General features: G+C 33.9%; 1 protein-coding gene across 1 annotated transcript in view; it reads left to right on the forward strand.

Moving 5' to 3' along the window:
- Positions 1-215: 215 nt before the first annotated feature.
- LOC145732277 (frizzled-4-like) overlaps positions 216-26,085 on the forward strand; it is a 41,317-nt gene continuing 15,447 nt past the window's right edge. The window contains exons 1-3 of the mRNA XM_081984432.1: positions 216-761; positions 5,233-5,472; positions 5,971-6,257. Coding sequence (XP_081840558.1) covers positions 408-761; positions 5,233-5,472; positions 5,971-6,257 — 881 coding nt within the window. The 5' untranslated portion in view covers positions 216-407. The remainder of the gene's footprint in view (positions 762-5,232; positions 5,473-5,970; positions 6,258-26,085) is intronic.

The following is a 26,085-nucleotide window of genomic DNA, read 5'->3' on the forward strand; positions in this document are numbered from 1 at the left end:
TTTGTATTTTGTCAAATTTTTGGTCATTTAGTCAGCCCAATTATTTAATTTTTTTTCTACTTTTTTGACCATTATTATTAACCTTATATGTTCTTTAATTTTTTTTTCATTTTAATTTTTGTTTTAGGTTAAGGGTTTTAAATTGTTTTGTTTTTAATTGCACTAAATTTTAAATATTCTCAAAGTCTGAATAATTTTCTTATAATTTTTAGGGTATCACTACAACTTGGCAACGTCGGAAAGTAGCCGGTACATTCCAGACCTCCAGGCCAACCGCGTCGAGCCGTCGAGTTCGAGTAAACCGCAAGAAAACAAGCGAACGCGACTTCACTCGACTCCTAGAGATCAAGTTCAGCGCGTCGAAAAGGTCTTCGTCGAGGGCGCTCGGTCGACGTACCTGGTGCACCATGTATTCGTTCGGGTTTTTCGCGTTTTTCACCGTTTCCTTTCTGGTTCTGAATGGAAATGCCGCGGCTGAATTGGTGTTAAGAACGTGCGAACCGATTCGTCTCGATATGTGCAAGGGATTGGGCTATAACATGACGGGAATGCCGAATTTAGGTGGTAACGAGGGTCAACAAGAAGCGGATTTCAGTCTCAAGTCGTTCTCACCGCTGATCCAGTACGGATGTAGTCAGCAATTGAAACTATTTTTGTGTTCCGTATACGTACCAATGTGTACCGAAAAAGTTGCGAATCCTATAGGACCTTGTCGGGGACTTTGTGAGAGTGTCCGCTCCAGGTGTAATCCAATATTAGAGGTAAGATTCAACAATTTAAAAAAAAACTAAATTTAATCCAAAACCGGCTTTTCCAATAACACTAATTAGGAAAGACCAACCAATCACTACTCATTTATCTTACCGTTGTCATAGTTACCTTAAAGCACCATGTGCAATTCGACCAATCAGATGAGTAGACGATGGGTACTGTTTGGGTTTTAATTTTAAATAATTGGCGGAAATTGTTTGTCCTATTTGTCTACAATATCTTCATTTTTGAGCTACACGAGGAGCAACAGGATGCTAAAATGGAAAAAAAAGTTATTGCAAACATCAAAAAATTTAAAATGTTAATGATTGAATATCATATTATGTTTCCATTAGACTCTCTTTAGCTGATTTATTTGCAAAATTAAAAAACTGTAGGCTGTTACCGAAGGGTAGATTGCCGAAGTATTTTGGTGTACACACTCCAGGTAATTCGAAGTACCTACTATGAGGCACTTTCCCAGTATTACCAGCATTTTGAGCTCGATTTTGAGGTATTATGTTTATTATATTTCAAAATGTTTTGCGATATTTTCATTGGAATTTTGAGCGAAATAAAGCCTAAATAAAGGAAATTTTGCGATATTTTAAGGAATACATTGTAGTAGACAATATAGTGCATCAATAGAATAAAATAGACCGCACATGTAATTATTATGGTAAAATCTTTGTTACATGATATCAAGTGGAAACAATATTCATTACAAATTATTATAATAATTTACCAATTTTCCAACATTTAAACTACATTTTTATGGTCACGTGACGGTTTTTGACAGGGGTCAACCGGACTTTACAGTGTTACAAGTTACAAGCTCTAAAATTGCATAATCAGTCACGTGATGTGTATCTAAAATAGTCTACATTTAACTTATCAAGTTTTTAAAGTTTAAACCACATTTTAACGGTCACGTGATTAATTTTGACAGATTTCAACTGGCCTTTACAGTGGTGCAAGCTGAAAATGGCATGATCAACGTCACGTGACGTGTACTTTGCAATTTACGTTTTTACAACTGTCTAAATTTTATTTATCAATTTTCCAAAGTTTAAACTGTGTTTTGAAGGTCACGTGACTGTATTTGACAATGTCAACTGGTCTTTACAGTGTTACAAGCTCAAAAATTTAATTATCCGTCACGTGACGTGTATTTTCCAATTTAAGTTTTTACAACTGTCCAAATTTTATTTATCAATTTTTCAAAATTTGAACGGCGTTTTGAAGGTCACGTGACTGTTTTTGACAATGTCAATTAGCCTTTACAGAGTTGCAAGATCAAAAATTGAATTATCAAAGTTACGTGACGTAGTTCTGTGTGTTTTTATTTGACACGTGTTAGCTTGGTTACTATGACAGTTAGAAGATTCGTTCAAACTCCAAAATATAACCCGTAATTTTAGACAACCGTACAAAAAATATTTTTGTTCGTTGGAATTTGAAAAAACAGTCAAAAATCTGGAAAATCCTTTACGTTGTCACCTAACCTAACCTAAAAATGTGACTTAAAAAAAAATATTTTTAGTTTTTGGGTCTTCAAAATTTAGAATAGCAATCAGGTAACCTGAGGAAGTCATTTTTTTTTTAATCATTAATCCTAAATTAACTAAATTTAAAAATGCCACAAATGAGTAGGTAAACATTTGAAGGCATTCTGAGCTCGATTCTGAGGCAGTTTAAATAATTTAAAGGCATTTCAAGGTAATATGAGGCATTTTAGGCAGTTTTAAGCTCGGTTTTAAAGCATTATTACTAGGAGGCATTTTGAGCAATAATTGAAGTAGTATTGTGAGGTATTTTAAAGGCATTTCAAGTTATTTTGATTTTGTATGCAAAAAGGCATTTTGGTGTACAAACAATTATCGGCGGTTTACCCCTCGATGACTACAAACAAAAATCAGAAGTTTGAACTAATTCAGAATTTGACAAATATCTGTCAGAACATGTTGTACTTATAGAAAAGACAACTAACTAGTCATTAAGCACAAAAAGATGTTCAGATTAGTTTAGATTACGATTTTATACACACTTTAAGGAAAAACTGTTAATAAGTCAGAAACGGTCTCGAAAACGGTTGAAGTTAGGTGTAGGAAAAGTAGACATGGATTTGTTCTAAAGTTAATGTTCTTTAATTACAAACCATAAAACACCTCCATTTAAAAAAACAAACTTTTGCCAGATTTTCTATCTGTCCGACTAAAAGGTAAATATTGACCACCCTGTAGGTTTTTGTGATTTTCTGTCTCTGTGGTTTTTAAGTATGTAGTATTGTCTAACTAAAGACAAAAGGTCACATCAGCAAATCTTTTAGAACTTGAGATCTAATTATAAGGTATTCAGACTAACGTTTTGCTGATAAGTCCACTAGTGAAAGAAAATGGTTTCTTACATACTGGTTAACATGTTGTTTTTTGTTAAGGAGTGACAATTTGAGGTTATTTAAACACCTTTTTCATGCTTCAAATTTTTTAGTGGGGTTTTGTTACCAAGGTTTTTACCAGGCTTTTTTAATATACTTTATTAACAAGAAAATATTGCAATTAACAGTGTGTGTATGTGTGCCTGCCTATTACCTACTAATTAATTACATAATTTTACAGCTTTATTTCATTATTTCCTTCACCCTACATGTAATAAAACATAATAAAATAGGATCAGCATTACTTAATCTGAGCAAAATTCCTTGTGAATCAATGTATTATAAAATTATACTCACTAACACTTTTTACAATCTGGTATTTTTATACCTCAATAGATGGTTTTAGAGACTATTAGAAAGATTTTCTTAGAAATAATAAAAATCATTGAGGAGTAAATTATTACATTTACTATAAGTCACATGAGAAAGTAATAAAATAAATTCAATTTTGAATTAATAATTAATTTTTTCGGCAAAACCAAAAAACACAGGACTCTTTCTTTATTTTTCTTTGTGATGTAAAATGCAAACATCTGTATGGAGTGTATTAAAATGAAATGAAAATTCATCAGTCAGTCATCGTAACGTCAACGTCGCCTTTTTAGGTAGAAATTATAAGTTTCTTTACTTATATCCTTTTTAGACACATAAAAAATATGGAATATTTTCTAGTAAATATCCTAATCAAGTTTTGTATAGTATTTTGGAACTTTTAAATACGGTCATTAGAGCCAAAACTACTTAATTATCCAATTATGATCAAGTTCTGTCATGAAGTCATGATGCTTTGAGCTCCTGATCAACATAGTCTCAATGGCAAACTTAATTTTGTTAACATTGCATGTATCCTAATACACAAATCCAAAGTTCCTGGATTTAAAGTTAAAAAATTAATCTATGGATTAAAACTTTTTTTATCAGAATGACTATCCGAAATCCATAAGTATCCGAGTACAAATCAATATTTAGCTGAATGTCCTGATAAGATTTTTTACTTTTTTATGGGGCTATCCAGACCCAACTGAGTTTTTCTCAAAATCAAAACTGTTAGTATATTTTGTAGGTCTTATTATCTGCGTTTTAACCAAAATGCTATTTTTAATTTTTATGTTTTCTATTTAGATTTTAGGAAATATTATAAGTATGTCCCCTTTGTTTCTAAAATGGTATTTATTACTTAAGGAAGTAGGGTAAGTTATCGACTTATATTTAGTATAACGATCTGTAACACAGCTGTAACAGGTTATTGTCATAAGCGAGGATTATGATTTACACATGAGGCGACAATTTGAGAAGTTATAATAGCTAAATTGTGGAAATTCACCAAAATAATATGTAAACTGCATTCTGTAATATCAGAGCTTTCCTTGAAGTCTTACATCAAATTTTAGTAATTTCTAGTTTTCTAATTCATTACCACAAAAGAATTTTTTTTTTCTTATGTTAAAAACCATAAGACAACCAACTTTGAAATTTTGAGACTTTAAAACCAGTCTGTTTTCTTGGAAAATAATTTCATCCTGATTTCTCTGTTGACAGACAGCTTTTAGGCAACCCCAGAAAAGAAATCCAAAGGTGTTAGTTCTGGAATTTAGGTGTCCATTCAGATGAAGCTGTTGTTCTACTGACGAGATTTTATCAAGGATTTTATTTGATCATTCTATAAAGGCCTTTGTCACCTTAATCGACTACGTAGCTTAACTAAACGTCCCAGGTGAGGGGGATGGCCACTCGGGGGGCCATTAAAAGTACTACTGTCACCAAGATAACCAAACAGTTGAGGTTGAGGGAAAGATGGAGGTATGAGGACTCTGAGAGGGTTGCTGACCAGTCAGTTGGTACAACCTCATTGATGGTCATGTTTTTGCAGACTACCTCCTTCTGCTATAGGTTAAGTGAAAGAATACAACCAAACAGTCATGACCATAGGATACTAGCGTCCTATTTACCTTCTAATGCAACTAGCCTGATTTTAACTAAAGTCTAATCATGTCAATAAAATGATCTGTCTGATTGGTGGTTAAAAATAATTTGTCTTTTTTCAGGATTTTGGATTCTCATGGCCGGAAACATTAAACTGCTCCCGATTCCCCGTCGAAAACAATCACGAGCACATGTGCATGGAAGGCCCTAAAGATGTGATAGACGTTAGGGCTCCAGTGGATCCCACTGTGAGGAAATTTGAGTGTTCTCCGCAAACCGCCAAAAACGGTTTACCGGGATGCGGACCCGCTACCTGCACCAACATCGGAATGTTCGACGACAACGAAAGAAGATTTACCGAGGTATTTTATCTTGTTCGTTCAATTCGGACTTGGTTACTACCAATAATAATAATAAATTCTTTGCGACGTTAAAAGCGCACATTTAGCGTTTAATCAATCATTTATACCTACACACACGGAGTTGAAAACTTTTGAAACGTGACATTGGTCAAGTAAAATGCTACGTATGAACACTACTAATGACAGTCTAGTCAATTAATTTTTGATATAAAAACTAAAAATAACTTATTCCTCCATAAATGGTTCTCATAGCCATCATTTCTTGGTGCTTATTTCTAGGAATAAATACATAGCGTTGCATGTTACGGCTGCTGTGTAAAAACTGGTTCAATATTTTTAAGTACGACCACTCCGTCTGGTTTTATATAAACAAAGACGAAATTAAAATGCTTGCTAGGTAGTGCCCAGTTATGTCAACGTACTGGATATATGAAGTCAATAAAAAAACCATAACGACCCGATGCTCGGTGAATTTTAAAAGTTGATGGTCCTTTTTAGGTGTGGATCACAGTTTGGGCGCTCGCATGTATAGTAACCAGTTTGGGGTCCCTTATGACCCTTTCCTTAGGAGGAGGTAGGGTCCGTGCTCCTCCTTTAATGGCCCTGTCGCTGTGCTACTTCCTTATTGGTGCTGGATGGGCTTTGAGGTCTTTTACCGGACCTATAGGGACCTCTTGTTGGATTCCAGACCCTACAGGACTAAAATCAGGAGACGGATTACCAAATTTGATATGTGCTTTCGTTTTCCTGTTGCTGTACTACTTCGGGATGGCTGCAAATGCTTGGTAAGTTTACTTGGTTTAGTGTCAAACGGTTTTTGTAATAATATTAGGCCAAAGATAAACTCTGACGTCTCTATGTTTGCGGGTCTTTATCGATAAACCGCTAATCTTCTTCGTAATGCCTTTTTGACGTTCTCTAAATAATCCTAGACAAACAGTCGTGCTTGAGATAACAATGAACACTGAGGTGACAAATTGAAGGATCACACGTCTTTGCTCTTTCCTTTTTACCTGGTGATAAGCTGAAGTTTAGTTTAGGACAGACGTCTGTTATTCCGGTTGGTCTTTTAAGGGACGACAGTTCTAGGAACATACTAAAGCTGAACAAATAATAGTTCTCATTTGCTAATCGTAAGTTTTGAAATCGGAAATAGATTAGGCAACAGGTAGAAAGTTAGTTTACATTTTCTGTTGTGGAGACCGTCTGTGTAATGTTCATGGCGTCTTCAATTTACATCCGATGTCTTTGTTTTAACGTCAATACAATAATTATTATTATATCAACAGGTGTTTAAAGCAGTATTGAATGGGACTTTTTTCCCCCACTCCCAATACCTTTATCATAATATATTTATAAAATTGAAAATACTACTGTCTCACTACACTTTAAAATGTTGAAACATTTAAAGCTAATTGAATGTACAAAGTGATTTGTAACACAATCATCATAGGAAACACTTTTTGAAATGATTTTTCCCAATTATTTTGCAAATAATTTGAAAATGGTAACAAATAAAAAGAGTTTTAACTGCAAAATTGAGATTAAACCACTAATTTGATTACAAAAGGGAAAATATAGAGGTTATTTTGATTGTTATTTGTTGTCGCGTTTCAAATTTCAAGAATGTCTCGTTGGATTAAACAAAACCTTATAATTTGTACAAGAATATCGGAAGAGATCAAGAAAAATGAGACGTCTATGGGATATAAAAGGTGACACTTACAGGAATAAAAGGTGCTTGGAATAAGAAATAAGGAAATTGATGAGATCAAGAGAATAGAATAGAAGGAAATGGAGTAAGTACCCAGCTGAAACTAAAAACAAAATGTTTTCTCAAGGAAAAAGGATTTTATCAAGTCAAGTGCAGCAGGATCAGAGGATATTTGCAATATGTCCTTAATGTATAAAGTGTTCAATCAAATGGACAGTTTTTAAGAGGCGATTTTAAGAAACGGACGGAATTATTTACGAATAATATTATTTTTGATTCATTCATCAATTAGTTCTGCTGATTTACTACATATTTTCAATATTAAATTGCTACACCCATAACTTTTCCTTACCTAAATTTTAGTTACTTATTTTAGCCGTGGAGATGGTATACCTGAAAAAACACCAACAAGAGGTATCCTTTTCTCTAGGAAACTCGACGACGAGTCTTTGAGACAGAATTACATGTAATCCTACAGGTTGCCACAAGCAAGAATGTTAGAGAAGGACTGGAGGGAATAATCGATATTAATTTGCTCCGACAGCCAATACTAAGGTGGGCAGCAGACTGCTAAGATGCCCTGAACAAAATGGCAGAACAGAAGCAAGTAAACTTAGTCTGGATTCCAGCACATATGGGGTTCGCACTGTTCGCAGGAAATTGAATTGATTGGAATCACCAAAGGCGCCAATGCAACATGGTACTCTGGTGAGGTTCTGACAGGCAACTGTGGTCTGGAAACTGGAACTGAGACTAGAAATTTGTTGTAGCTTTTTCACAAAAAGATACATCGTATTAGGAGTCTGTCATCTGTGGTCGTTTATTATAGGAGGCGTCTCTTTGGTGCCTCCACACTCTCCCGCAGGGAACTGTCTTTCTTGGAGTGGGTTTTGTCAGGGAGTCTGAGTGAGGAAGATCAGAAGTAGTAAGATGGAGGAGGAAGGAAGGAAAAGGACCTCTCAGTCTTACTTACTATACTTATTCAGTCACCCCACACTACTACTACAAGACACCACTTATTTCAGATACACAAAAGCCTCTTAATTGACTGATAGTAATTGTAAAACAGGCTTTTAGAACTGATTACAAAATACGGATGCGGATATAATCCATTATTGCTTCAATGAAATTCAAAACAGTCAACCAACCAAGTGTTTACATCCCCTTTGAATTATGTACAGTGGAATACGTTAAGAATTCATTGAGCAACCCTAATTAACACCTCGACGCACGTTCGCATTTCCTTTTTATAATGGGGTCGGCAAGAAACAAAAGCGACAAAAAAACAATACAACTGCGTTAAAAAAAACTAAAAACCCTCCTGGTCCATGTGGCATAGGCAAAGAAGCCGCCCGATTGAGATTCGTTTGTTTCCAGTTAAAACAAAGGGGGGTTAAAGGACATTTGAATGGCTAACTGGTCGAATTATCGAAAATAATGCAATATATGGTTCCTTTGAAAAAAGCCGACCCAATGGGAGGTAAAATTGTTAATGGCTGTTAAATCAAGGGGATAACCAGGCCAGGGCATAGAAGAATTGCTTCTTTTCTCCGCGTCTAAATTAATTAATCAGAAGACCATTTGTGGCCCGTACAAAACGGTGAGTGTGGTTAATCTAGAACGAGTCTGATTGAAAGAGGTATTCGAACATTTTTAAATGAACGCCTGAGTGACCAATTTGGTATGTCACGACATGTGCACAAACTGTTTTAGAAGTCGTAAATATGCGCATTCGAGTTTTTTTACACAAAACCGAATACTGTAACCAGAAGTTGAAGCTTCAGCGAAAACGCTCGGTAAACATTCTAAAAATGAAGCTAAAAACTTGAGAACGCCTTACGCGATCAGGTATTTTTCATTTCCAGCTCTGTTCCTCATCATTTGTTTGGGGCTTCTGACAGCGGTTAACGAGGTTTTATTTCGGGCCCACGATGATTGTTTTGTAGTGATCTTTATCTTGTTCGACCTTGGACTTGACTAAACCAAACCGTTCTCTTTGATAAGATCGAATTCAATTAGTTTCGTCTGCCTAACAATTTTCGAAACGTTTAAAAAACAACAGCAGTATCAGTTGATTATAAAACCACTGAAACTTCGGCCTGCTTAACAACATTGTAGGCCGATGATTTACAGAAATACAAGGTTGTGGTATGTATTTAGGTATGGCCGTATGCATGAAAATGAGAAAAGACCCTTATAAAAACTGGATGGCCGTTCAGGTGGGTTCGTGTCGGTCAATCATATAAATAATGTAGATCTTAAACCAGATATTCGACTCAGCCTTTGGTTTTAAAGATGAAGAATTTTCGATGCACTTGCTGGTCCATTATTTATTAATTTAATATCCACATAGTCGCGGTGTTTTTTAATTAGTCGAATTGGTTGCATCGATTGTCGTCCCCCGAATATTAATAACGGCATTAACAATTTTCGTTTTAATCACATGTATCTTTTCTGCCTGGTTTTAGGACCAGTTTTTTTGACGGTGCAGGTGGTTGGTGAATATTAATGTATACCTAATCCCTTTAACCAACATAAAGTTACTTGACAAATTTATAGCGTGGCAGCCCTTTATTATTTAATTAAAAAATGTTAAGCATAACAGTTTCAGTGAAAAGCTAGTTAATGAATTTACCGAATGCCTTATGACTTTTTATGGGTTGATCATCAACTGTAATTCCTTTTTTTTATTTCAAAGTTTAAAATTTGACAATTATTATATTTAACTTTGATTTTTAAAGAAAATAAGTTCCCTCCTGTACCTGTTATACAGATAAAGCTCATACTCTAAAGGGGGTTAATCATACTAAACATGGTGCACCACAGTAAACCGCCTCAACCCGCAACTTATCTAATAGTATATTATTAACCAAGGTTTAGACAGAAGCTTTTATTGACTGTATGTCAAGTTGTGTCGCTTTGTGCCCCGGGATTGAAGACATAAGGTTAATAAAACCTGTCTAAACCGTGGATAATATAGCATTTTTTCCACTATTAACAATATTTTTGATGGTCCTTTTATTGAAAATTTAAAAATTTAAGATAACAAAAAAACAACCACATGAAGAGCATGAACAACCCACCGCCCTCTATACAAGAAAGCCTAAAATGCCACTTTTAATGGCGGCGTTAGCGGTTCTCGTTTTATACACAAACGTATGCAGATGCAGTAAGAAATATGTATTTTTTTAATTGTTTTGTGTAATTGATTGCAAGTTGTGAGTGAAAAATCAAAAAAATGTTCATTTCTGATCCAGATATGTATAGATAGAGCTTTTTTATACACAATCAAGTCCAGCCTTTGGCAGTCCAACAAATTGGTTAGAACATTTGTCCTGGAAAGTACAACACAACACACAGCAAACTAGTTTAAACACTGTTCAATGTAAGAAAATCTGTAAATCCTTGAAACTAGGTAAGCAAAACTGGTAAATGGTTCTTATGTTATTACCAAGAACATTCATTCAAAGTTATTTTTGTTGCTCTCACAATGAAGGATGCTTTAAAATGTAACTCACATACCTGTGCATGTAACAAGTACCTAGTAAGCTTACTGTACTAGAAAGCACTTGTACCTACCATTGAGTATAGTGTTGGAGTAAAATCATCCCACTTCAAAGTGTTCAACCACTGTTGAGTTAGATCCGGTTTTTTGTAAAGTAAAAAACTGACACGGTCGGTCTTTTTCCTGAATTGCTGTTACAATGTGGCTTGAAAAACTTATGAACGGCAGCAAACAAAAATAACTTTCGCAAATCTTGATTTTAAACCGTAAAAATTCATCTAATCTTCAAAAAACTAAATTTCCACAATACAAACTGTCACCACTATTCCCGCCATATTGGAATTTTTGACAAGCACCTTCTAGGCTTTCTAGTATAGTAAGCGCTGGACAACCTAATTTATTTGTCTCTGTCAAGTCAAGTATATTTCATATGTCAGATGTCTTAATGGACATTGACATTATTATTTATCTATTTCAATAATATTTCCTTTTTTGTCGTTTTTGTGCCAGACTAGAACTAGAGATTAGACTCTATTTTTGACCTAGGTCAACAATGACCATTAAGGTAGAGAAAACTAATTTCTCAAGTCTACCAATCGGTCAATAATGGTATGTTTATTATGTTAGTAGTGGAAAAAATACTTATTTACTTAACAAGTGCGGAAAGTGATACTTTTTAGCAGTTAAAGGGCGGGAAAGTCGCTTTCCGCATGTGTTAGATACAACATTTTTCCTACGAGTATCAATTTTCAATAAATTGAACGAAAATGTATATTTAGAAAAATTACTAAAATAAAAGCCTTTGTTTGCAAAGATGATTAAAAGTGTATTTTTAATTGAGAAATCAAATAAACAGTTATGGTTTTTATATTTAAATGTTTTTTTTTTGAAAAATAAAATGAGTGCGAAGAAGTAGTAGTAGAAGTTTTCCGCACTCATTTTTTCTTCGCTTTAACATCTCATAAAAAGGTTGGTGCAATTGGGTATTTTTGCTCTACACATTTTTGGATTTTATGTCGAATTTTAGACATATTTTATGTTGTATAATGTCATATGTTTAAAGTTAAAAAGAGCAAAAAAATTAAAAATTTAAGCTTTAAAATTTTTTGACCAATTTTATGTAATAGTTTGTTATGTTTTCTTGATTTGGTTATTGACCAAAAACCAAGAAAACATAACGAGATTATCAAAAAAATATATCAAATAAAAAAAATGGTATATTTGCCATGGACTTTTTTACACTTTTTAACAATGATTTTTTGGGTTCTGAGCATCTCGTATATTTTTATTATAATAAGAATAAAAACGCGAACTCAGGTATGCAAGAACTAAAATTTTTCTTGGTTTTTATTTTTTTTCCTTGGTTTGGTTATTGACCAAAAACCAAGAAAACATAACAAAATATGTCATATACCGTTCGTTTTTTGAGAGACTTACAATTTTATGTTAAATCTTACACTAAAATAATTTTATTCTTGCATACCTGGGTTCGCGTTTTTATTCTTAATTTCTGGGTTTTGTCATGTTAAAAAGGGTTTGTTTAAAAAGTTGCTGCAAAACCGTCAAAAGAAAATTATACGGAATGCTCAAAACCCAATAAATCATTGTTAAAAAGTATTAAAAAGTTTTTTAAATGACAAACATAAAATTTTTTTTATTTGATAATTTGTTGACTACAAATAAACCGACTTCTAATAAACCTAATCTGAACGACGATAACACTGACATCAGTCGTTTTTGAAAATGTGTATACTAGCAATAATAACACTAATTGTACTATTATTACTAAACTTGTATTTAAGTTAGAAGGAATAAGGTTAAAGAAGTAATAAGCTCGGTAATAAAATATGTAGTAATAAGGCACATGTTGACTGTTGAAGAAAAAAAAAAACAAATAACAATAAAAAATAAAACGAATTTAACTATTTTTTTGCAAATGTGTGATTGAATTTAATCCACCCCATTACAAGCTTTATTTTTAGTTTTAGAACTTTAAATATGAAAGTTGTATACGATTGGCTACTGCATTTCTAGATAAATTTTAATTATACATATTAAACAAACTTACCGCGCAACAGTGATTTAAGACTATGTTTCTAGTCATTTTTCAATGTGAAAAATTTATAAAAGTTGACTTACTGGATCATTTGCAGTCATTCTACTCAATTTTCAAAGTCAAAAAGTTGAAGAACAGTTAAATTTCATGGGAATTGACTTGCCGGACTATTTGCCTATTTTGACATCCGATTCTGGCGATTCAGTATCTTCTATGCTGTCAGATCAAAATTAACAGAGTTAGCTATCGGGTAAAATATTAACAACTACCCTGATACATACCCCCATACAGATAATTTGTATGTCGTTTTCATGGAAACCCGTTGGGGTGATAAAAGTTAGAGAGGGAACTAAACAGATAAAAACGAAATAGAAACACACAGAAAGTTTAGGAAAATTTCCTCTTATTTCCTCTTTCCTCTTTTCAAAGTCAATTTTTCTTGTCTCTTCTTGGGATTCATTTCTTAAAAACTTTAGAAAGTTGTCCCTTTCATATTTATTTTCTTATTTATCATCGTTTACAACTAGTAACTCAAGAACTCAAGGAGGGATAATTTTTAAGCATTGCATGAAGTACTTACTCTAAATATTGATAAACCTTTATGTTCTCTTAAATAACTCGAAAACGGTGAAAAAGTTCAAAAGTATAAAAAGTACTAACACTGAACAAATACCATATTGTAGTTGCTCACCACCATGTGTAAAGACTAAAGATGTAAAACGTTAATAAATATCTATATAATTCAAATATCTTAGATTAAGACTCTGAAGTCTATAAAGAAAAATGTATACTACCTAAAAGACTAAGTAAGGCTTTGGAATCCTGTAGGTATCTCAAAAACATGGCAGTCTCGATAATGTAATTTTTTGAGAACTATACGAATTATTTTTATTATTTGAAAAAAACACTAAAGTTTTGACAGAAACTACTGAAAAAAATATGTTTCTGTTATAAAATGTATCAAATGACTTAAGGCTTAAATGTGTAGTTGATTACCTATCAGCACAGCATCTTACAACTTATGTTTGTTTATTATTAAACATTACATGTGGATACTCATTTTTGTCAGGTATTCCAGTTAAAAATCGAATCTTTTGATCGTGCAGCGTGTTAGTTTGAACGATGTACAATAAACATCCTGGAGTTTATGTTACACGCTCTTTTGCTTGCGATACGTATTAATAAAACTGTAATGACATTGTGTATTTTAAGAATCAAAATATTTACCCTCGCCAACTTAGTCTGTCAGTACACTCTTTGGAGAGCGTCGGTTATTTATTTTAGTACTCTCAGAGAGCCGTATTTCCCCAATTTCTATCATCTAGTAGGTTCACTTACCGCGCATTCCATGTACCATTGAACCTCCAACGGCAAATCTATTGGCGTTATTGACAGTGTCCGTGGATCGGAAAAAGATACGACAACTCGTAATTTTTCTTTACTCTTATTGCCTGTCGCTTTATAATGGGTTGTAGCCTCTCGTAGGGCGGAATACGGTTCGAGATATATCTTAACAAACAAGCCGGAGCCATAAGCCTTGAAGATAAGAAAACGACCGAGTAAGTCAGCCTTAAAACGGCTTTACATCTTCTGGTATAGAGCGTAAATACAGCTTGGATGCAGAATATGCCGATTCGTATTAAGATATGGTCAGTTGGGTTAAAATAAAGCAGAAAGAAAATTGTGTTGTTTAACAGTTTAAGAAAGTATTCAATGAAATATTATTTTCACAGAAAATAATTCGAAATTTATTAACAACAAACCAAATTTACTCAAAATATATTTTTTCTAAATTAAAGTAAATGCTCAAACTGACGCTTTGATTTGCCTGACCACTGGAATATTTTCACTCTAACTGTTCAAATTAACCAAAACTTGCATTTCAATAAAATTAAAAACTTAGACACCCTGTAGCTTAAATCACAGCGTTTGTCAACATATGGCATATTTATCTTGAAATAAGATGCTTTATTATTGAATACCAATCTTTTGCTCTATATAGGGAGTTCCATAAATATACCGACCAACTTTTAGGAGCGCGAGAAAAGGTTGAACCAACAATTTTTTACATTATTTGTAAGCAATGTTTTGCGTCCAAAAATAAGCTAAAAAGGTCATTGAACATAGTTATTTTGTTTTATCGACGTTGAACCTTGCAGTTGTCATGTAGTTTAATTAAGAATATCCAAGGAGTATCATCAGAAATACATAATCATACAGAAAGATTTGTAGCCGAGAGTCATCTAAACTGCTTACTGAAATAAGCAAAACATCAAAATTTTTATTCATTTTCAACTCTCTAAAATGCTTTTATCGAATTTGATGAATAAAAAAGGTTTTGGAAAACTGTTTCTTTCAGAATAGCCAAAGAGTGATTTTGAATAAAAACGACTTGCACACGCCTATACAGGGTAAGTAATAAGTAAAGGTTTTAGAATAGAAATGTTAAATTAACCAAGTCAATACTATAATGGTGATGGAGAGTACTCTCCATACCATGATTGGTATGGAGAGTACTCTCCATCACCACATCAGGTGAGATACAGGGTAAGTTATAAAAAAGAACATACCGTATATGTTCATTTGCAACAATTGAAAAACCAGCAAACTTCCGAGATATGTGTTGAAATGCAAGAAATTTGGAGTGAATTTTTCTTTACTCTGTATATTTATGAAAAAATAACTCATCTTGAAAATCAATCTGAGGACCTGATTCTATAAGAACTTGTAGACTTTTTATTCAACCGACTCTGTGAAGGCATTACGGAGATACAGGGCGATTGGAAATTACCCGAAATTTTGCTGTCTCAATTATTTCTGTTAACAACGAAACAGAGTCCCAAATTGACCTATAAAGAGAAACTGCTCTTGTAGAAAGGTTAAGAAATCAAGTACTGTCATGCATTTTGTGATTCACTCTGTATCATGGAAGATTACCATCATCACCGCTCTGCATTTTAGATTTACCTAGATAAGATTTAGTCGAGTTGAATATAGAGAGAGATTAATGGTTCTTCATTTAACATCTTCTACCGTTCGCTTGTTGTAATCTTCATTATCATTACGGTTTCTCGTCTATAAACCAGTTAAAAGAAACCTGTCCGGCCCTGCAACAGTGTTAACTTGCACTATTAATGTCTCTTCACCGAACCGCTAGCATATGTAAATCGTTGGCAGCAGCATCTGGGGGCTGGAATTACTCTTTTGAGTCAGCCATCGTTTATTTTATTTATTTTCTATTAGCGCCCCCTAAGATTTCCAGAACCCCCACGGTTAGATGAATAATCCTCAGACCGACAGGCGTTCATTTATAACGAGCATATAAATGACTTTTTTCAACCTTGTCTATTGACCAACTTGATCATACAATCATTTATATGCTAACTGGTTAGCTTCAGCCTGTCATCCTTTACGACAGGTGATAGATATCCTTTATGTTATTTAACGTTACGTTAACGGCACAAAGAATTTCAATTTAAATATTGATCTTTTACACAAGTTTGCTTAAGGATTCATTACGACAAAAACGGTTTTCTTCATTCATTCACAAACCTAAAATAGGCAGTCATGCTGGCTCGGCATGGTGTTAGTTAAAAATATCAAAGTTTTCATATTCAATCAATCAGTGTCTGTCAATTTATTTTCTTTTGCATATTTTCCGGCGTTAACATTGAAAAAATTATTTACATTTCCTCGGATTTCATCCTGGCGTGGGATCGTAAACTGTTTTGAGATTGAACTAAAACAAGATCAAAAGCTATAATTATCATAAATCACGTTGTATTAGCCAAAACTGTCACATTTATTTGTACTTTTAGTTTATGATGGTGTGTTGTAAATTGCGGCGGTAGATTTTCAGCCAACATTATTATTCAACCAAGAAGTCTTGTTAGCTGTTTTTTTAAATTAATTATAGATATTAATAACAATTAATTGTGATTTTTGATTGATCGTTGTTGTACCTGTAAAACCTTCTAAAGCTTGTTAAGACGAAGATGTTTCTAGAAGTCATTTTATATTGCAAGAAGCCTCTGAAACCTTCCTAAGCTAGTCAAGACTCTTTTTAATGTGTTAGATGGCTCTAGAAGCCATTTTGTATTGCTAGAAGCCTCTGAAATCTTCATGAGCTTGTTTTTGTGCCAAATGCCTCTCTTAGGAAAACTTAACACAAGTCCGGAAAGCGATACTTTTCTACACTTTTCTACTCCAAATTCATTGTAGGATGGAAAGTCCAAAAAAGAACTACAAAGTGAAAATATAAACTGTGGCGTTGTGTGGAATTTTGAGCAATTTTTCAGCGGTTAACTTAAATGCAAAAAATAATTTGAGCTGCAAAAATCATCAGTCCCTCTCTCAGTAAATACCATTTACCACGACCTTATTGCTACTATACCAAACGACAATTTTGAACATTAGTGATTTACAATAATTAATGCTTTTGAGACTTTATTGAAACTTTGATAGTTTTATATAAAAAAAAACTTGATCACAGTTATTAACACTGCTACAATCAGAAACCCATTAAAAGGCGGTAGCATCGCAGTTTTCTATTTTTAATAGTCGTCAAAAAGTAAATACCTAAAGTGGACACGATCTCACTAGACTTGCCCCTAGGCAGTCCAATTTTCTAGGCTGTATAAGGCATCCTAGGACCCAATAAATCTTCGGTTATGGTACCGCCTATTATTTGTTTTAGCTTTTATGGGTACCTACCGATAGTTCTCGGTATCCCAACAAGGTGACCGGCCAACCAGTAATCAATTTCTCGTTTAGCATTTTTAATATTGCGTGTGTATACGGTCCAAATGGTCGTATACAGGAACGTACTCTTTGCCGCTCGAAATTTTTGTAGTTTCGATTTGGTGTGAACTAGGATTTGTTTGATTTGTAGACAAAGTATGATGACGGAGTGGTTCTCTATTGATTCAACTTCTTTCTATCGGTAATGACGCGGTCTTTTTCGGTTTAATTCCTTTACAATGCTAGTTTTCACATTTTTTTTCTGATGCCTTTGTTGTAACACAATATGAAAGATAAAATCCATATCAAGAACCCGATAAGTGATTGAATGCCTTATTAGCTTTTGATTATTTCGTTGAGAAAAGTATGAATTTGGACACATTGGGAAGTAATTTTAGTATTGCGTTGAATTGAATTTGGTTCTCATCAATAATAAAAATTTTCTGTACTACACAAAGTTTATGATTGATACATACGTTTTGTTATATCCATACTAATATTTAACCTTTATTATCTTTCGTCGTTTAACAATTATTCGTTTTTTTTTTTAAATAGACTAGATAAACATACAACGTCATTGACTATTCTTATGGAGAAGCTGATATAATAATGCATTTCAGCCGTCAATCAATATCACAGTAAAACGATTTACTGTCAATCATACTCGAACAGAAACATATTATTCTCTCATAAACTGATTTTTTTTTCTGTTTGATAACTGAAAAGTATTGTTGTCTAGAAAATCTGAGTAGAACACAATCATTGTTTCTATTCTGTTCAAAGTGTTGTTAGATATGACGTTGTGCCGCTTAGCCAGATATGATGCATTTGATTTTTAAGTAACAGGGTAGTAACTACAGATTGCTTCTCAAAAAGTACTGATTTGAGGACATTATTAGTCAAACTGCTGTTGAAGCTGCATGGGCAATATTCCTTCCCCTTAGAAAAACACGGTTAGAAAAGTAAGTTTCCACTGCAACATAAAGCCTAGTTTAGACCCTACTTTTTGTACACCGTTTTGACTGTGTAGACGAAGAGTGTTGACAGAAATGTTTGACTTACTTTATCTCGTTATATAAAAGTTTTTAATGCTTTTGGCGTATCAAAATAAAAAGAAACATACATTCCAATTCGCAAAAGTTGATCATCACGTGACGAAGGCTATTCCTACAAATCAAGACACATACGTATTTCTAAGATTGATCAATAATACTAAAGTAAAACGGAAGGCTAAAGGAAGACTTTTTTGACCATTCAGTATAAGGATACCTACTTTTGAAACGTTCTGTAATATGTCAAGTTCTTCTTTACAAGACTACATGCAAACATTGATCAGAGCAATATCTCTTTCATGATTGATGCCGGAAAACTGTACAAAAACAACTAGATAGTGTGGACGCTTTAGTTTTGCTATATTTTCGTTTTGTTGCAAGATTGAGCTTTGTCGTTTGATATGGTTTGGCTGAGGTTTTGACGAAGAATATTAATCCACTGATTGAAGTGGCGGATCTGAGTGTGTGATTAGATTCTTTAGAGTTAACATGGCCCGTCTTCAACACACACTGCTGCTGTTAGTTGGCAGATAAATTTCGATTGACCTTTTCTTCAAGGAACATTTTGAACAGGTTCAATAGTACGCTCGAAAACGCTGTTGACAGTGTTCCTAGGCTCTCTCTGTTGGTGGAGTGCCTTTAATTGCATCTCTTTACAACTTTTGCAATATTTCGTTTCATAATATTCTTCAAAATCTCTTTTGTTGAGGTAAATCTCATTGTTAGGTATCAATGTAGATTAAACTGGACTGAATCTCCTCCGTTTTGCTGATAATATTGTTGTCATCAGTAATGACATCAATGAGCTGAGAGATAGTTGGAAGAACTGAAAGATGGATCTAAACAAAACCGAAATAATGACCATTGAAGAGACAGCAATAACTGTAGAAGGCCACGCTCTCTAATACATCATGGCATACAACCTGGACCACGCCATGAGACTGGAAACTGAAATATCCCGGAGAGCAAGACTTAGCTGGACAGCATTCGATAAGATGCTACATTCTAAAATCTCAAAGCATCCCAATCAACCTGGAAGTATACTATGGATACTATGATACTTACGAAGAGGAGTGCAGTAAGACTCAGAACAACTCAGAGAGCCATTAAACGCGCCATGTTGGGAATCAGCATAAGAAGTGATGAGATTCAAAGAAAGACAAGGGTAACGGATCTTGTGAGAAGAGTAGCCGAACTAAAGTGGAGATGGGCAGGTCATGCTGCAAGGCAGATCCCATCTAGATGGACCAACAAAATAAGTCCTCCAAGAGCCACAGAAAGATATGCAGGAAGACCACCAATACAAAAAAATAGTGGGGATGACAGCCTTGGATAGACGGAACTATTGAAAGTGACCTACATTTAGGACTAGATGGACATGGGCTGAAGAAGAAGATATATAACCTGCTTAATTATCTCACAAGCTTAATCCTTTTGGATTTTTTTTATGACCATCTTATTATTATCATTATTGTAATCTTTTGCAATGTGATCCAAGATGATTTACTTTAACTTAAGCCACATTCACTGTAATAGGTACATCTACGAAGAGTTTTTTTAAACACCCTTTGCTTAGCTAATTATTTTTGCAATGCAATTTTATTTGCATTGTAAAAATTGAGTGTTGAGATATCAATACAGTTCAAAACCGACATTTTGGCAATAAAGTGTAAAATGTAGAAGCTGTGAATTGTTGCGTTACAAATGGTTTTGGTTGATTGTTTGATCTAGTGCCAAGAATTCGCCATTAACTGCCTATGTCGGTAAAATTAAAGAACACAGAGTAAACTTGTTTTTCTTAGTGTTGCAGAAAAAACTATCTGAAAAAATTGTTTCACACCAAATTGATGCTTTTTCTTTGTTGATAAGAAGAAATTTTCTTTTGTTGTCTAAATAAAGAAAGATTAAAATTCTTCGTTCAATCAACCAAATTTGACAAACTTGTCTTGTTTAACCATTTGTGTTAAACTGGAATGTTAATTTTGCTTTACCAGTAAAACCATTGCTCGTATGAAGTTCAACAGATCTAAAATAAGGATCTGCTGGACGTTAAGGTTTGAATGTTATGCTGAATAACGGTACACTTTACCATCTACTTCACCCTTCACATTGCTTGTTCCGTTTTTGGAACAACCATATATTCTGTTTAATGCACTGGCAGGAATTTGTATGTGGCATTCTCTCTGCGTCAACTTTTCAACAGTTAAAATCATTTTCATCAAAAGCGTTTGGTTTTTTGAAGAAAACTCCAAGGCTTTAGAACACGTTTCAAAGCAGCAATTTTTTTACATTTAAAGAAACTGCATTTTCTAAGCTTCCTGCTTATTCCCAATACGACAAACAGTTTGATATCCTGTATCTTAAAGAAGGGGCTTTTAGGGTATACTGATAGGAACTTTTTCTCATATTTTTGGGTGTACTGTCCATTCTTACAGTGTGTGACACCAACTCAGGGATACTCTGTCTGCTTTCTATCTGGATACAATACACTTTTTAGTGATTTTAATAAAACTGTCCGACTTTAAGTCCGGTCCTGATTTGGATGTTCCTATGTAAATAAAGGCGGTCCCGCTGAGACCCTTAAAGAGAAACAACCAGACAGGCAACTGTGGATGCTGGCTTTGTTAGAAAAAGATCAACTTACGGGCCTATAAAGCCTGACAGCGAGTTATTAATATGAGTTATTGGTCGGAAATTAAATGTCTGTTTCGAATTTGGTTGCAATTAATAAGCTGGAAAGCTTTTCGTGTAAACCGCCTTTCAAACCACTTAAGATCTAACGGGAATGCGTATGTAAATGCAACGTCTGAAATAAGTGTCATTGTTTTGAAGAGAAGATTGATTGCTATGTGATTCTGTGAGCCAGTACTGATTGTATGTAAAAGCCGTAACGGTCAGGTAAGAGAAAAATTATACGGCGTAAATTTATTTTATCGTCCCGCTTTAAACCAGTAGAAGCCAAACTGCTAAAGCACCTTTAGAAATCGAAACACAATGGTGGTTTCTGGGTTCTGGGCTAAAAAGACCATTAAGGTACACCTATTTAGCTCGCTTTGGTCCATCGCCTTATTGCTCTTCTGCACCTCTTTTACTCATTTTCCTTCTTTGTCGCGCTGCATCTTGTTATATGCTCGTTTGCGCCTTTTTTATGCTTGAACTTGGACCACGGTTGATGACGGCCAATGGTACGTTTACAGTCCGAAGACCATTCAACTTTACCGCAACTATGTGCTTTTTTTCAGTTGCACAAAATTGATTTTTGCACTTTGGTTTCTGACAACTTTGCATTTTTCAAAAAAAGCAATTAAGTACTTGATTAAATACGACTTACTATGTAACACAGATGACGAAGATAGTAGGCCCACGTCATGAAGCATCCGGTTCATAACCAGCATCTCATCATGAATCGTCTACCTTGGTAGGGCTCGGTTATAAGTCATGCATTGAGTGTGTCTTTGTCACACCTATGTTAATATTCTGCCTCTATCCTTGTCGCTTTTGAAAACACTTAGCTCGTAAAAATACCAGCAAACACATGGCCCTGTCTTTTTCTGATTGTAAATATTTATGTTCACTGCAGAAGGCATTAACGTTTGGTGTTTAACAATGGATTAATGAACGTTGAATTGATTAAACTATTTCGTTAACTTTGTTCATCTAACTAGCCTGCTTGTGTAAGATCATTATGCCATTTCTGTGAATTTGTCTATAAGAAGATTTATGTCATTATGGTATCCTATACTGACGAGAAGAAAAATATTTTAATGGTGTTTGCCTACAAGAGAAAACTCGTAGTTCCCATAAGGTGAAAAAATCCGTTCAGTTAATGACATCGAACTCGAGTAGCGAACAAATAATAAAAATCTTTACCGTAGTTTGAAAAGATGAGACCAACCAGCTAGCACCCAAGACACGAATATTACTTGTGTCAAGTCAAATATTGGACTTGCACTCGAAGGCTGATGTAAATTGCCTAACCTACGTATTCCATATTGTGTTAGTAAAAATACTGGGTGGGCTACCTGTATTTTTTTTTTCAAGAAAACGTGTTTGTTAAAGCAATTTGCTTGGACAAATACGAACAGCCGTTTAGTGTTCGCTGTTGACTTTTTAGCCACTTAGCATGCCTGCCTTTTGTCACCAGGTAGCTTTTTTAGGAGCAAGTTGTTGAGCATGTAATTAGAATTGTCACACAACCCTCCAAGAAAAGTTAAGAGAGATTCCTTTTTTTTAATTTTTTTATATTTGGTCGGTTGGTATTTATGTTTAATTCACTCATCTGATCCGGTTTAAAATAGGATTGGATTTAGTAATTAATACTTGACAGGAAACTGTTTAGTTCATATTATTTTAGAAGATCAATGCAATGCAGCGCATTTAAATCCACTCTAACCTAACCACCAATATTATCAGAAGGTTTTTTAAGGGAAAAAGCATTATGGACCAACGAAGGTTGATTTGTATTGTAAAAATAAGCAGTAGAGAGAGTATTTGTAATCCGAAATCAATTGATTAACTTATCCTGGTTGGTTGGTTGTAGATTGCGGCTCTGTTCCTTTACGGACAATTTGCCAGCACATTTTTAGTACTTTAGGGATGTCCAAGTTTCCATGCCACAAAAAAAAGTATCCATGCCAACTGCTGGTCAATTAATTTTAAATTTTTCTTTCTTCTTTATTCCTCTAAAAGCCCATCCCTACCTTACAAACGTCGTATTAGTAGTGGTGTGCCTACAAATAAATATTACAAGGTACAAATTTATGGAAGAAAGAAGCTATTTTGGTTGGCCAGTGTTCAAAACATCTCGTAAGCATGCGTAGGTATACAGAATGATTTAAAATATGATTACATTTTTAAGACATTTTACTTGCTCCAAGAATCTAAGAAAACTTATTTGGATTGTTTTTAACCTAATGAGTATAGTATAACCCATTACAAGTTCAAAAAATCAATTTAGGCCTTTTTCAATTTGTTTCAACTAGTTTTCGAGAAAATCATCAGACATTTAGCTTGCCAAACTGAAAACTTTCCTAAATCATTACCCCAAATGTGCCCTAAGTGTTGTTCAGTTTACTAATACCACCAAGTTTTAAAACAAATGTATATGGCAAAGTAAAATAGGAACCTACTTTTTTACAAAAAAATTTTGACAGCAATATCTATTTTTTTTTGTTATCAAAGTTTGGAATTCTGGTTGTTCCAACCGTTTCCAAAACTTTGTTGATATTGAGGGCTATTCCAGAGGTTTTCAACGCTTCATTCATTTCTCAACGACTTGACGATTCTGGAAAAATCATTTACTATTTAATGTTGTTTGTCTTATTTCTATATCAATTGGTGTACAAGTGTTCAATTACGAGACATAATTACCCAAAACTCAAACAACCTTTTTCATTTTTTTACAAAATTCAGTATAATCTTCTCCAAAAATAGGCAGATTTACATTGCTCTTATATTGTTATGTTTACCTTGGAGCAGATTTTAGGAACCTTTAGGAATCTAACTTAAGTGGAAAATACTGTTTTGATCGATTTTGTATTAGTCTAGTGCATATTAGAAGAAACCTGTATTACACTACTGAGTATTATAACCTCAAACACCTTTGATTACCAACATACATGGGCTTTATGTTTATGGAAATTGCAAACAAGATTCGTGCCGCCCACGTTGGACTGGCCAAAGCCGTTTAAGTTTTAAGCTCGGTTGTACCTGCCAACGAGAAAATTATAAACTTACCTGGAAGTTTGCAGTTTAATTAAATATACGGGACCGGTGCTTGCATAACTCCGCGTCGTTTTTTGCCAAAATAAATAAGAGGTTACAAATTACGGTTTTCGAGAAAATTGACGACCCTCGATGAATAATCGCTCGATTGCGCTGATTATGTATGCTAATTGCTATTATTTACCAATTTTTATATAGTAACACACTGTGGGTTGTTATTTTCAGGAGGTGTAAAATTTCCATACATATAGGCATCAGTTTATTTACATACAACAATGTCCAGGAAATTAATTTTAAAATATGGGGTGAGCGAACTTTCGAGAGAATGTACCAGATGGTAAAATTCAAAGAAATAAGGAAAAAAGCTTTATGTGACAAAATTTATAATCATAACATAACAAGATTTATAGTGTAGTTAGGCAAGGGTGTCGAATATCTTGTTAGACCACCCTGTATGTAATATACAGGGTGTCCGTTTTACGAGCCTCACCATGGGGAACTAGGGTTATTTGAAGAGATACAAGGAACTTTAAATTTGAGCAATTAGGAGTCGATTAAAATTCTTAGTACTTCCGGAGATATCCGAAATTTTGGAAATTAGTCTTTATATTTTTACTAATTTATTTCATAAGATAACTGAAAACAAACCTCTACAATGTGATAATATCAAATTTCAGTTCCGACGTTTCGGTTTCTAGTTACCATCATAAATAATGATGCCATAATGAATTTTTACATTTTTGAAATGAGCTATTTTTTCTGATTACGGTGATGTGGCATATGATATAGTTTAAATTGGCAGTTTATTGAAAATAAAGTAAATTATGTTTTAATTAAGGGTATCTTGAAAATAACATCGCAACAATTTTCTGTTGAGTCACTTGACACTTCTTCACGTGACATCATAGTCATTTTCAAACCAATGAGCATGTGACACTGTTAAATGACGTCACGGAATCCCATTTGACTTTTTTTCCTGATCTAAAAATTAATGAAATTTTACAGTGTCATTTTTTGTTTTTTTATAACGGTATTTATATGATAATATAACATTATCATTAATGACAAAGTCTCAGTTTTTGACAACCATTATCAGTTTTTAGGTTTTTGTTTTGGGAACGCCATATTAGATAGAATTTTACTTATTAAAATGTATTTTGTTTTTTGTTACAGTTCAGCTAAAATATCACAAATTGTATCTTCAGAAAGAGTGCATTGTACATGATATCAGTCAACAGTTTATAAAGATTAGAGCGCGTTTTGTGTCATCATCTGACAGTTTGTCACATGATCATTATTTTGCAAAGGGCAGTAGTGTCACGTGGGTAGTGTCATTTGACCGATCGATGGATTTTTGCGATGTCATTTTCAAAGCGCTCTTTACAAAAACAAAATTTTCGTGATTTTTACGAAATTTCAAGACTGAACCATAAAAGTATGGTACATCGTGTCAGAAAAATAGGCTCTATTCAAATATGCAAAAATTCAATATGGCGCCTATAATAAAAGTGTAAGTTGATGGTTACTAAAAAACGAAACGTCGAATATCAAAATTGATAATGTCTCGTTGTAGAGAAGGAAAAGTGACAATGGGAAAGTGTTTTTTGTTTTCAGTTAAAAAATAAAAACAAATTTCCAAAATTTCGTTTTTTTTCGGATTTCTCCGGAAATACTAAGAATTTTTAAATTTTTAAAGCGGCATTTTATTTGACTCCTATTTGCTCATTTTTGCCTCAATTTAAACTTCTATGTATCTCTTCAAATAACTGAGTGTGAGGCTCGTAAAACGGGCACCCTGTATAGGTGATGTCAAGACTTAATC

Source organism: Ips typographus, linkage group LG1, assembly GCF_016097725.1.
Source record: "Ips typographus isolate SLU linkage group LG1, UJ_Ityp_2.0, whole genome shotgun sequence".
In the NCBI taxonomy this organism is placed as follows: domain Eukaryota; kingdom Metazoa; phylum Arthropoda; class Insecta; order Coleoptera; family Curculionidae; genus Ips; species Ips typographus.